General features: G+C 38.3%; 1 protein-coding gene across 1 annotated transcript; it reads right to left on the reverse strand.

Annotated features, from left to right (window-relative positions):
- Positions 1–1574: 1574 nt before the first annotated feature.
- On the reverse strand, positions 1575–14385 carry TRMT6 (tRNA methyltransferase 6 non-catalytic subunit; the record flags this gene model as incomplete). The annotated part of the gene is made up of 11 exons (XM_081998306.1): positions 1575–1748; positions 3130–3216; positions 3300–3402; positions 6669–6754; positions 6992–7356; positions 8078–8202; positions 9434–9517; positions 9606–9697; positions 12548–12657; positions 13074–13201; positions 14285–14385. 11 exons carry the CDS (start codon positions 14383–14385, stop codon positions 1575–1577), a joined length of 1455 nt encoding a protein of 484 aa, XP_081854432.1.
- Positions 14386–14829: the final 444 nt, after the last annotated feature.

A 14829-nucleotide genomic window follows, 5' to 3' on the forward strand; every position in this document is an offset into this window, starting at 1 on the left:
GTCTCAGAATTTCATCCCATACTGGGTGTTGGCTGCTTTCAAAGTCCCAGTTTACCTTCGGTATGCACATGCAGACATACAGTAAAGGAAAACTTATCCTCCCTCCCCCTCTGCTTTCCCACTAATTCTTGGAAGAAGTTGAGAAATCCAGAATTTAAAAAAAACTTAGTAAAAACCACCCATCACATTTCTATTCCCTCCATGTGATTTGCAACACTTACACTGGACAGAAAGGTAAGAGGGGCAAAGCACACTTCTCAGATCCACACAGTTGGTAGAATAGAGAGGAGATGGTGAAACCTACAATCTCTCCATTTATGGGTTTTTCACCTAAGTAAGAGAAGAAAGGCTTTCCATAAAAATAGAAAGAAAAAGATGGCCAGTTTACAAAAACCAGAACAGAGGTAGACAAAAACTTGAATATATACTGTACCTGGCCACCTAAGAGAAATCTTTAGAATATAACCCTTGTTTTGGTTTGGGCTCATGGTGTCCTCAAAGAACATTACTCTTGCCAATATACAGAATTTTACAGCTTTATGAAGTCTGACTACCTCACCCCAAAGCTCCAGATTCCCCTGACGAGTAAGTTCAAGGATGGAAGCCAAGTCTTGCTGGCTCCGCAAGCTCCCGTATGGGCCTAAAGCTCCCCACTGGGGGTTCAGTGGGGTGCAGCCAGCAAGGGTATTCTCCTCCTCAAGCCTCTGTTAGACCTTTTTATTTCCAAATAAGCAGGAAAAGTAAGAAAAAGGAAAGAAATCTCATTAGAAAAAACATCCTGCAATTTAATTGAAATGGCAAATGTAAAGTTAAAAAAAAAAAAATAAAAAAGCTCACATCATGAAAGATAAAACACTAGAATAAATATATATATACACATAGAGTGGTTTTCAAAACAGTCATATCTTAAAAACATATAGCAACTCTCAGGAAAATGACAGGCAATACTAATAGAGACATTCTGTTTAAATATTTGGTATTTTAATTTACAAGCATGCACTTTCACTTCTGTATCTATTTCAGGAAAACATGGGATCATGCTGTAAAGTCCTGGTATTAGTATTCTCTTTTTATTGTTCCTTTGGGAAGAAAAGTGTACCATTTTTGTTGTTCATTCTACTTCTTCAAATTACTGAACACAGACTGGGTCTGTGTCCAAAGGGGGAGGAGATCACTATGTAGAATGTTTTAACTCTTTTTTTGCTCTTCTGGGAAAATAGGAAGCTAAGTTAGACGTGTTGATTTGGACTCGACCTTTTAAAAAACTGCTTCATCATATCCACTTTCGGCAACAAACAAACAGAATGCCTTCACTGATGCTTTATGTTCTCTTGATCTCCTCTTCTTTTTGAAGTTAGTGCGTTTTCAGTGGGATGTTTGCTTCCAAGGGTTTTTCTTCTCATACTGATCATGTAAACTGGTAAAGAGCGAGACAATCCTCCCTACCACACAGTTCTGCTGACAGGCGTATGACAGGTACAATTTCTGTGCTGTCGAGAGCACAGAAAGCATACTTGTTATTTTACTAATGGTAGGACTCCTGCAATCTAAAAAACAAATCAATTCTTCAAATGTTAACAATGGAGGTCTTGAACTTTGCATCTTTTAGATGATGGCTCTTCCATCTTCAGTACTTCTAAATTACTAGAATCAGATTTGCCCTTATCCAAGACAACAGTTATACCAGATAGAAGGTACCCTCCACCTCCGCTCATTGTCAGTTTTGGATGGCTTCGATCTGGTAAGACCTTTAAAAAAACAAACCCAAAGCAAACAAAAAAACAAGCATCTGTGAATATTCAGTCTATACGTGCACATCAGATTGTGTAATTTAAGCTTACAGTATAAGATGTAATTTTTTTTTTTCAGCCACCACAACAAACAGCCATTTGGGAAGTGTATTTATCTTTAAAGGGCAAAGTATCTGCATATCAGAAACCAGTTCCAGAAATACACGAGAATACAGGCTACTGCCTTACTGATTGCTTCTTCATGGCATTTCGAGCAAAATTATAAAGTCAAGGTTTCAGATATGTGAAAGTCTCATTAATGTGTTCAGAACTGGTGTACTTTGCAAGAAATCACAGCTGGTCTAACAAAACAGCATTAAGTAATAAGTAATTTCCAGTTCTGTCACTATAATCTTTACATAGCTACTCTTAAGGCAAGACACAGCAATGAACCATCACTTTCCACTACGTTACACTTTTCTGTAAAAGCTTTCTCTTCAGTTATGTTTCCTCCTTGCTTTGACTGCTGTCACAGGTCTAAGCCAATTTACGTGTGTCCAGGAGACGGTGCAGTATTGTTCCTAACTGGAAATAGTAACCCTTGCAAGCCTAACTTGTGTGAACATCTTCTTCTATCAACTTCCTAATCATTCCCAATTTGGTTGCCTATCAATGGTCAGTAATCATGGCCACCCTTGAATTAAGTCACCCTCTAAACAGTAATTCCTTACAGACTCCAGAAGCCTATGGGCAAGGAGAAAGTCAGTAAAATGCAAGAACCTCTTCAGAGGTGATGAGCTGCTTATACATGATTCTGCTTCTTCATAGCTGAGAGGGTACTCCACATCTGCAAATATCTTGTCCAAAGTAGTCGAACTGACATTTTCCACTGTGGAGATGTTTTCCCCCCTCTTGTTTTCATTGTTCAGTTCCCAGACCAGAAACTTCTTGCTACTTTAGTTCCAGGAAATGTATTATTTGAAGACACTGACTTTGTGTCACCACCATTCTTAACATTACAAATGTTTTTTTCAGCTATCAAACCAACTAGAAATGAATAAACACTTCTGATATTTTGCTACCTCTCTTACATGACATTAGATTGTTCCTCACTTTAGGCTAGACACTAAAGCAGCACAACTATTAAATTTGTCAGTGCGCTACAAATATTTCAGCAAATATTTAAATGAAATGCTTCAGAAGAAGAAAATAAAAGTATTTCCATTTGAAATTGCTGCAGTGAAGCATTAAAACTCTTCAGAACACTTTCCCACTGCTCTCAGGTAAAACAAATACATGAGCTTAAACAGTTTCAGTCAGTCCAAAAACTGTATTTTCAGAAAGTGTTTCACTCTCCAGTATTCATGCAGTTTTGACAACCACTTACTTCAGTCCTTACCTGGTAGTTTCGTAGCCAGGTTTCAGACAGCTTTAGGTTAATAACACCAGCTCTTTCCCTCAGCTTTGTGTAACATTCTAATAATGGCTTAAAAAAAACAAATAGTAGGTTATACAGCAGAATAGTCTCAAACTTGAACGGTAACAGCTGAAGTAACATACTTGATTTACCTCTTTATACTGGCAGTAGACAACAAAAGGCCTTGAAGGAGCAACAAATTCCAATAAAGTAAGTAATAAAGGAGTGGGATGAAACTTGCTGGCTACAATTAAGCTGCAAAAGAAATTTCACGCGCATTAGATTTCTGCTTCTAAAACCTATTAATCAAGTGACATTTTCTCCTACTTAGCACAGTGATCAATTATACCATAAATGTTGCCAATCAGCATGTTTTCATGGCTCTAACAACTCCCCAAATATAAAAACAAATCACAATTTCCTACTTGCATAATTAAGAGGATAGAACACTTGTTCCCTAAAGTGCAGTATATTGAACGCCTTGCAGAAACACTCATTTCAGCTGTGTTGAGATCCACAGTCATTCTTAAGACCCAAGAATTTTCATGCTGCTTTCTCTACCTTAAGACCATTGTCCAAATATCATTTAAATCTTGTGACTGCTAACTGTTGCTTAGATTGTAAACTCAGTTGTGATTCTTTAGATTGGGTAATCTTCATTAAATACAGTTTTATATTAAAAAGTTATTATTTGGAGAAAACAATCCCTTAATGGGCATGACTAAAAATCTTTTAAAACGAAATTATGTCCTTGCCAACTTCAAGGCTTCTTATTTTATTCTTCATCCTTGTTTTAATATCACATTGTAAGTCATATTTACAGATGCTTAAGATTCCCTAGAGGTATCTGGAGTTTTTATAACAAAAACAAAAAAATCACTGCTAAACTATACTGCAAGAAATGGTTACGATTCAATGAGTTAGTAAGTTGTACTAGTGTAGAAACAACGGGCTAATTAAACTACTTCTCTAGTAAACAGTTATTATATGAAAAGACCCATCAATTAATTAACATCTGTTCTCCAGGGGAATGTACAGCACTGGAGATACCATCAAACTTTCCTAACAAAAGGGAGGTAAAACAGATTTTTAAATAAATATTTAATTTTAAATAAAATATTAATTTTCTAAACACAATGGAGATAAAGACGTGAGACAATTCTTTTACAGTTGTTTCCATTTCGGTTTTCTGCTGGCCATGGCCTTACAGGCTACAGATTTAACCCTAATTCCAAACCTCAAAAAAATTTGTGCTCAGTAATTAACTAACCAGACCATAAAGAAAAAAAGCCTCCAGACTGTGCCTCAGAAGGCTTGGAGTGCTGCACTGCCACTGCCACGAGCTCTGCCAGCCAACAGGAAGGTAAGTGAGAGATGAGAGAGACTCTGAAAAATCAAATTCTGTTGTCTCATATGGCAGCACATATTGTTGTCAGCAGGTAGTCTGGCCAGTCGCAAAATTAATGTAATGGGTGAGAGGGGAGGAGGAGGAGGAAGAGGAAGGGCAGAGAAGGGTAAAGAGAGGGAAAGGTGGTCTAATTCTGAACACATGGAGTATCTATAAACCAATTTCCACTTTCATAGTAGAAAAATATCATAGTCTATCTTAAAAAAGTAGTCTTTAGAAGAACACCAAATCCCTAACAAATGTCTTCCATTCTCTCCCTCAGAGACCTATGACAGACTTCAACTCCCATAAACAGAGCTGAACAAATAGGTCTAGTAGAACAACTGGTTTACTACATAACAGCACAGAAGACAAATTTTATTAAAATTGTATCTTCTGCATTAAGTAGTAAATATTGTAAAATTCAGGACCTCAAGAAGTAATTCTCCTAAAGCTGGTGCCCATCTTTACCTAACGACGGGTTTTTCTTTCCTCTGACAGTAAGTCCTAATCTTTCTCCCCATCTCTAATGTTAAACAGCTTTTACTTATCCTTTCCCCATTTCTCTCTTGCAAAACAACGCAAAATCCAAACCTCCCTGCCTGCTTCTACTCACGTGTCAAGTCATTAGTTTGAAGCATTTCTTTATTCCATGCCAATTTTTTCCTGGCTTAGCAGTGTACGTACCCCATGCGTCTTGATCTAAACACATGGGAGCCTACAAAAGGCAGATGACTACAGGAAGATGATCCTGACTAAGCCATCTGGGACAGTGCCTTCAGGCCACCATAAAATTCTCTTCCTCCCGATCATGCTGAAGACTTCCTAAAGCAAGAAACCCCTCAAGTGCATAATTTGTTACCACTTTCATGCATTACAAAGGACAAAAGAAGTATGCAAGTGATTGAAAACAAATGTACGAGAGACAAATAGGCTTCCTTGAACTCAAACCTAATCAACAACCGGATATACTATTTTACACTACAGGAAAAATCAAGTAAAGTCAAATATTAATTTTTACTTTGCCAGACCATGCCCAGACATTAACTGTAATGACGGCTGCAGGAGACAGCGGTAGAACCGGAACAAAACATTACCACGATATTGGCAGCTCAGTGGTCATCCACCGGCATTGCCGGTGGTGCCGCTGCTGCCAAACAGATATGCAGTATTTTTACAAGCCGCCTTTAACATTTTATTGCTTCAGAGAACACAGGCTGACCTGTCTCTGCATCTTTATAGAAAAGGCTAATTCTACCAGTTAAATACATTAGATATGATATACTAAAATATGAATAAGCATGAGTTAAAACATTTCATAATAATAAAACAAAAAAATACACAAGCATTTAAACATAACCAATAAATGTGTATTAAAATTTATCCAAGCAGAACAGCTTTATTCCCAGTACGCCAATATTCTCAGGAGGAAAGAAGGAATATGAATGTTATTAAATTAACTAAATCAATGTTACTTGATTAACTCAAATCACATCAGCATTTGCTAAGAACATAATGAAAACGTCACAACCACCAAATACTTTTACACTGCTGTGGAGCTGAATTTCTAGGAATATGTTTATCCTATTTGTTTTAAACTTCTGATATTAAATCTTCATGTTAAATTGTTCCTTGTGAACAACTGATCCCAGCTAACGCAGGTAAAATGAAGTTATGTGTTTTTTCCTGTGTCAAAAAGAAATGAGTTTCTAAAAACCAACCAACCAAACCCCCAAAACAACAAACTTAGTTCCAATTTAATAAACTTAAAACCTCAGATTCTATTTTGCCAATTAGAAACCTGTGATTTTTATCATTTAGTATTAAATTCTACCTGGATTCTGTTTGTCTTTGGGCAGAATGGATTTTTTTTTTTTTTTAAATGTTTACTCATAGCTAGTCAGGAAACTATGACTTTTAGATCATGACATTTCAAACTATTTAAAGAACAGAAAAAGTCTCAACCAGGTAAGAACCAAATGAGACCCAAGACACACCTGGGTTGACTGCTTGCTTGTAAACATTAAGAAAAAAAATTGGGGTATTTTTAAAACAAAGCTTTTATACATTTCAAAGCAAATTATTTTCTGTAGATATGTTTGAAAACAGAAGACCTTTCTGACTACAAACTCACCCATCAGCATTCTTCTCTCTTAACAAAGAAGCAGCTTCCATTAGCTTTTTCCTTCTCTCCCATTGTTTTCTTTGCTTTTCCCGAACCTTTGAACAATGAAACAAATAATTTGCATTTTAAATGGTAATTGTCTTGGATCACTACTGCATGGACTGAATCTTCATTTTTGGCATCTTAGATGGCTTAATGTAAAACAAAAGACAACTTCCAGGGTTCCATTTTACCACTTGAATAAGCTGTATTTCAGCAAGTCTGATTCAGAGGGCAGAATTGTAAGTACATAGACATTGTAAAACTTGAACAGCCATAATAAATATTCTTACATTTTCTTTATTATCTTTTTCTTTGGTCTCTTTAAATTCTACATCTTCAGCATTAACATCCATTGTTTCTTGCTCTTCTGTTTCATTGATCTCCATAGCTGTTTCAGTAGCAGATTCCTCTTCTGTTTCCTGCAGAGAAGTCTGCTTCTCATCAGTCAATCCATTGCTTTCTTCTTCCACTAGCGTGTTACCTTCAGGTTCTGAAGGCAGAGTCTCTGTAGAAAATGTCCCAGAGAGGAGACTATCCACTTTGCTGAGAGGGAATTCATGAAGATTCTTGAAAAAAAGTTTTGGAAATCCAAAGCAGCTGGTAGCAGCTCTAACAGGTCCCCCTCCTGGATACATCTGAATAATGGATCCATAGCCTATGAGAGCAAAAGAATCAAAAACACATTGGAAAGCTGGAATTTCTGGGACCAATGAAGCATAAATTTAAGAACAGGTGAGTAAATTGCCTGCTCTTAATCTAGCCTTCATCAAATTTAACAGGCTGCTGAAGTATTCCTCAAGGTGGAAAATCTTTATTGGAAGTACAACAGTTACTGCAACTCAGAAGGGTAAGGTAACTCAAAGATTATGCATGTATTAAACACGTGTTTATGATTAGCACAAAACATATAAGCAGTGACCAATTGTTAGAAAATGTCACATGCTACTTTTAAAATACAAATTTTGCTGTATTTTCAGTGCTACAGGCTGTCTGAATTCCAGTGTTTATTCCCTTTTTCTCACATTCACTTTCCTGGACTTGCGAAGTGCCTGGGAAGAATCTGCATACAAGCTCCTTACAGCCTTTTCTGAACACAATGTTATTATGCTCAGACAGAAGCTAAAATAGATCGACACACAGTGATAACAACTTTAAGTTTCATACTTTTTAAAATACTGAAAAATAAAGCCAACCGAAGTACACAAGATCCAACTTTCTCCAACAGAAATACAAATACCTCTTTGAGTACTGGAGACAGTAAAAGTAGATTTTTAAAAACTGAAAAAGTACATTGAAAAGTATCACAGAGATGGGTATTCCTTACATTTCAAGTAAGCCCTCAGTCTGTACATTACTAAAGCTACCGTGTTACTTACCTCCCATGCGTTCCATCACTGCACCCAGCACAAGGCCTGCACATGTTTCCATTACGATCATCTTGTTGCCAGCATGGACGTTTCCCAAAGTCAGCATCTGAGCTAGGGTGTCATATCGCAAGTGGCTAGAAGACAGAGGATTTTAAGAAATACCAAATTAGTTTTCTTACAGTTAGAAATACTGTGTATTAGCTCAGGAGCCCGTCAAAAAGAGTTGGATTACAGGTAGATTTTCAGGAACAGCATCAGTGGCCTTCAGAGTCACCATGCAGAAACTAATAATCGACCATCTGGTAATGAAGAAGCATTAGAACCAGAGCCAACAAGAAATTAGCAGGGAATGGGTGTTTAGGTTGACAAAGAAAATAGCAAAAGCAGGATATGAAGTAGGGTGCACATAATGAAGTGCACATCTCATGCTGTGCAAGTCAGACAAATTTTTTTTTAAACTTTTCATTTTTTTGTTGTTGTCTCTAAGATGTCAGTTTTGTATAGAACAAATGGTATTTGAATGCATTTCCTAATCCAGTAATGTATCCTCAGTGATTTTCATCTGTTTCGCAGTAGCACACACCACCTGCAGTCCAGGATCAAAACCTAACTCTACTGACTGCAACGCATGCACTGAAGAGACTCAGTGATGGCCAAGGACATGACAACTAATTTTAATAGACAAATAAAGCCAAGTGAAGGAGATGGGAAAAGGAGAAGAAAAAACGTTTGAGAAGCCTTAATTAACATAAATTTGAGGTTTTTAAGTCTCAGCATCTTGGATCTACTATCACTACTTTAAAAATGATAAATCAGTCTATCTTAAACAATGTCTGTAACAATGTATAATTTAATTTAGGTAAGTGAACATCAAACGCAACTAGGTCTCTGTCATTCCTGCCACCCAATGTTAACCACATATGTTTAAATTCTGGAGACTTTGGACTGAAGAAGATTTTGAATCCCTAACACACTACAGACAAAAATTCCTGCTTCTGGTTGGTGGCTTGTCATTTTGATTACTGAGCCATAAAACAGAGACAATATGCCACTGACCAAAACCAGGTAAGAGATACCTCTGAAAATGCAAAGAGCCTCCATCTACATAGGTAATTAGCAAGATGGAGGTGGCAGGGAAATGGCTAAAGCTGATGCTGTGTGCAGAAGAGTTTTCCTCTTTGCTGCAATAGCATATTGATTCATTTTCTATGTCACATTATTCTTCATTACTTAGCAATCTTTCCATTAACAGAAAAAAAGAAGAAAGGTGAGTATTATACACTCTGGTATAATACAAGTATTTTGAAAAATATTAAAGTATCTTTCTGTTATAACTTGGAAAAAAGAAACAAAATGAATACTTACTTAATTTTTCCAGGTTCCCTTGCATAATACATTGTTGAAAGAATGCGAGTGGATGGTTTCACAATTGCAATAACTGCCTCATATCTACAAGAAACACATAGTGATAGTCTTATTTTAAGATCAACAAATTAGAGAACTACTAGGTATTTTCCAGATTTTAAAATTAACTTACTTTTTTTTCTTCTTCTTTATGTATTTATCTTGAGCAAATTCTGTTTTGTCTCTGAATGTTGTACTGTTCTCTATTAATTGCTGAACTATTTCCTTGGAAAAGACAATTTATTTTTATTATACCTGGTATTTATTTCTTATTTATTTCATATATAGTATTTTTTAAACAAACACTGAAAATACTTTCTTCCAGTAGAGGTATGTATACCATTAACATCTACTGACATTAATGGCAAAGTAAATTTCTACTAATCAACAGGAAAAGCAAGGCACTGCCCTGTCTATGTGCAGGAATTTAACCATCTCCTTCTGTCTCTAAGTGTTATTTAACTACATAATGCCAGAGAAAAAGATAAAAACTGAAAATGCTTATTCTGGAAACAAAGTATTTTGTGGGGAAGGAGTCTGGTAGGTGTGACAATTAACTCAAGAGAGGGCAGGCTCGTATGCCAGAAATTAAGAAAAAGCAGGATTGTTCCTTTCAGCATCAACAAGTCATTACATCAGCCTTGACTGTGAAGCCTCAGTACCTACATACGTGAAGGAGACTACCCTGCTTTCTCTAAGTGATTAGCTATTTTTATCTTGATTTAATTTATTTAGAATGAAGCAGTTATGTTTATTGCCAGTTATTATGGAACAACTGACATAGATTCTGTCAGTCTAACATTCCCCACAGTAACTCGATTGCATGACAGTACCCTAAGTCCTGTATGAAGCTATACGGGCAAAAATATTTTACAAAAGCTAAACAAAACAAGGAACCTAATGTGATATGTAATATTCACTTTAATCCAGCTCCCTCTTTGGGTCTCTTGTCTGACTTCAGCCTCTCTATCTATGAGGGCATCTTTTTTTTTTTCATCTTGGGCTAGTTTTTCCCCTGTACTCTGGCTATGGAAACATGTCCCTTACCCCACTTAATTTCTTCTGCCTCCCAAACTGTGCTAGAGTCCTGTACCAGCTCCTTGCACAATGTCAAACTGCTTAGCATTTACTATTTCCTTCAATATTGTCTCTGACTTCTTCCTTCTCTAGCTCCCAGGTTTTCCCAGAATTCTAGGTCTCATTTCCTGGTCTTGTTCTAATCTCCTCTCTCTGCCAATCCAACTCTTCTTCCTCATACTTTCAGGTTCCAGCTGGAGGGATCATTAAGACCTCCAACAGAAAAAAGCCTTCATTGCTCAGGGTTTGTCTCCATGCCTGCAATACAAGAACAAATGCTGCAGAGTGCTATTTTGGTTGTGGTGATCAAAGTAGTTTAACTGCTAAAATGGTGAGTTTCCATTAAACATGTAGGAAAAGCAATAGTATAACCTGCCCAGGAGTTTTGGAGAGGGTGGTGGTGAGGGTATTTTCAATGTGGACACTGCAACTCCCATTGCACTTTAAGAACCTGCTCCAAAATACAGTGGTGTGAGTACTTCTCACTTCCTATTGCTGCTTTTCAGGCCATTATTTCTTAAAGTCCTTCCAACACTTAAAATGTATTATTAATGGCATGAAACAGTGTATCTTTTTTTGCCTTATTCTTGGAAAAAGTTACATGCAGTGTCTGGGTTGTTTTGTTGGTTTTTTTTGTTCCAGTAAAATTTACAGTCATGAAACTGGGCAATATTTCTCTAGGGTAAGCAAAAGCCAAAGGGAAGCTGCAGCACTCTGCAATGCGCTGGGACTACATGCCACTTCATGTCTTCATCCCAACACCTATCCTTCAGGACCTGGGAAAGATTTGGGAAGTGATGGGAAATGAAACCCCATTAACACTGAAGTTGCTTTACTTCAAAGAACAATCACCTCTAAACTGTGCCTGCATCAGAAAGACACGCCATTCACAAACATGACTTCAGACGTTTATAGAAGAATACTGCTGCTAATATAACACAGTCTAAAATGAATATTCAGCTACAGTTCAAAAGCCAGAGCTAACAAAGTAGGATATTTTAATAACCTAAAAATAACAGTATGGTAGATGTATGACACAGACACACTGAGGATGTACAAAGAAGCCAGAATGATCTGCCACAGAGAACGAATAGAAAACGTCAAAGCTATCAGACTGATTAGTACATTCCTCTCAAAGAGGTAACACCACGAGCAGCACAGCCATGGAAACAGAAGAAATACCATTCTAAACTCCTTGGACCCATCCATTATTAAGCAGGCAGAAGCAGAACATCTGCTCTGAAGAGCAGCAGCAAATAGCAAGATGCAAAGAGGAGATGAACTTTATGTAAGCATGAGCAATTTCTTATTTTTATTAGAAAGGGTAAACCAAAGATGAGAGAGAATTTTGACTGGTAACGTGCAGAACAGAACTGGCTGCAATGGTTGATTAACATGTAAGATGGCCTCACTTTTTTTTGACAAATTGTGGGGTAAAATCCAATCCCTTTTCTAACAGAACAGAACTGATGTCTTGAGAATATTCTTAGCTTTTGAGGTGCAGATAAAACACAAGCATCCCATGTATTTGGTAGTGCTAAAGGCACACTGATAGTACATTTGTTACATAGTGTTATTTGTTGATAGTTTTGTGTTTATTCATAATCCTTCCTACACCTTTGACAGTTTAATTATTGCACAATTTTAATACATTTGTAATATAGAAATATTTTGAATCTTGTAAACAAAGAAATCTAGAAGGTGATTATGCAAGTTTTATTTCCTTAATGGTTTTAGTATTGTCTGTTACGACTTCTGATGCTGTAAAAATTCATACTTTACTCTCTATTGACAAAGTTGCCAACCTTACATGAAGTTTTCTCTGAAAATAGCCTTTGCATTTTTGTAAAAACAGATCTTTAGGAAAAACATGACTTGGGCAGAAGAACAAAGAAAAAGCACTGAAGTCTACGCACCGATAAAAAGAATAGCCTATTTCATAAACTAAAGTATAGCCATCAAGGTAGCACAGAAATGACACCAAAACCTTATTTTTACCTGTCCTTTAATACCCTTGTCCTTCAAAGCCTTTATGTCATCATGAGTCAGTTTTTGAGACTTTCCATCGTCAACTATGTTACGATTATCTGTACCTGCTTCTTTTGTTTCTAAAGGAAAAGGATATAGATTTGTAAAATCTAGCTCTAAATAGTTTTAAGTTGGAGAAACATATGATTTTAGTTTCACAGAAAGCAGACTTCTCAGGATTAAACCCCCATGCTTCATGGCCTTGCAAAGTATTGCCTAAGCAATCAATGACATGTAATATGTAAAATACACCTTAGTATATATATTCACCCAAACTAAGGTTCAAATTTTCTCCCATATTAAAAAGCTTATTTGTTACAGGACTAGTGAAACAGCAGATAAAGACAAAACCATGTACTTTTATGACAGAAAGAATATAAGTAACGTTAAGTTAACAAATGATTAATAGAAAGCTTTCCCATCATCTTTGGTATTATCAAAGAAACAAATTAATTGGAACTCATTTTTCCAAACACCAGACAATCCTCTGTAATACCTGTGGTAGCCTCTTCCACCTCTTGCTTTGGCTGGAGATTTCCACCACTGGTTACTTCAAAGGTAGTTCCATAAATATGTCCGATAGCATTATCCAGATAGAACCACTGCTTCTCAAAAATAATTTTTCTGAAATAATAAAAAAGTTAATGATATTAAAAGCATTATTTTTACTACGTCTGAAACACACAATAGTTGAAAGTCAACTATAGCTTCATGTATGCCACTTTTATCTACATCCTTGAAGAAAACCAGGACAAGCATTCCTTCTTTTATGATGGGGGTTTTAAACAAAAACTGAAAAGGGACCTAATGAACAGCTCTTGGCCGTGCTCTGCAGGCTGACAGAGTAACTACCTGATTTTGGTGCCAGAGTCTACTGGTGAACATTAAGCCTGTTGATAACCAGTACTCCCAAATTCCTAGGTCTGAGCTATGCCATTTTTAAACCAGTCTCATTCAAGCATAGTACCTTTAAATCTCCATGCTACTGAATCAGATGTCTGACCACATTATCCAATAATGACTTCTACACATTGGTCTATAAAATTATCTACGGCAAGGGGAAGAGCCCAGATTGTGTCCACTGATTACAGTATTTCCTGCTGGGGTGCAGGTGCTTCTTGCTATGCCAGTTGGCCTATGAAAAAGAAATAGGAGACCTTTCATAGAATCATCTCCAAAGCAGTAACTATCCAGAACTGACAGCTACCATCTTCCTACAGTCTAACACTGATGAGAAGACTGAAGCCAAACCCTATTATTAGCAAGGCAATGCTGCATCTCGCAGAAATTACATGCCACAGAAAGATAAGTATGATGAAGATACGCTTTTTAGGCTGCTGCACTTTTTCTCCTCTTCAGTCAGCATCAGTCTGATAACGACAAAACAAAACCATCTTCAATATCTTTCCAATTCTTACAAGAAACGCATCCAGGAGATCTCCTGGGTTTTTCTGGACATAAGAACTGAGGCAGCATTAAAATCTTTCATGTTGTCTGTCACATCAGTCTAGCGAGGCCGTTACTTCTGACTGGTACAGCAGGAAAGCCGTGGGTCACATTGGCCGCACCGAGACCCCACTTCCCTCACGCGGAGCCGCGCGACCACTGAAGTCGCCTCACGGAGATTGGGGGCGGGGGGGGAAGGCGCAAACCTCGACCGAGGGGGAGATGACAAGCGGGATCGAAAGCGCCGGACAGGCCCCTCACCTCCGCCGTAGCACGGGTACCGCTTTGAAGACGTCGTCGCGCTTCAGGACGGCGCAATCTCCCTCACAAATGCGCGGGCCCGGCCTCGGGCCGCCCTCCATCGCCGCCGCCACTCGTGCGCCCTCCGTCGCGGGAGTGGCCAGTGCGCAGGCGCCGCTCTCCCGCCAATGGCAGGGCCGGCGGAGGGCCGGCGGCGCCTGCGCACTGAAGCAGGGCAAGCTGAAACCGAGGGCGAGTAGGCGGAGCGAAACCCTCCTCGGAAGCGAAAGATCCGGCCAATGAGGGCCGCCAAGCCACGCCTCCTGCTCCATGGCGACGCCACATGCTCCCTCGGGATTGGTTGCAGCGCCGGAAGTAGGGTATCGGCGCCAAAATAGAACGCTGAGGGGAGAGGCGAGGGTTTCCCTGCCTCTTCAGGGGATCGGTGGTGGTACGGCGATACGGTGCTCTCTGTGGGACAAATCGCGAGTGGCGGCCGTTGGTGCTGTTGTTTCGTCCCTTCGTCGGTGGGGCCGCTTAACGGTGCTCCTCTTTGCTTCCCCGGG

The sequence above is a fragment of the Phaethon aethereus genome (genome assembly GCF_964289735.1).
Source record: "Phaethon aethereus genome assembly, chromosome: 3".
NCBI lineage: Eukaryota > Metazoa > Chordata > Aves > Phaethontiformes > Phaethontidae > Phaethon > Phaethon aethereus.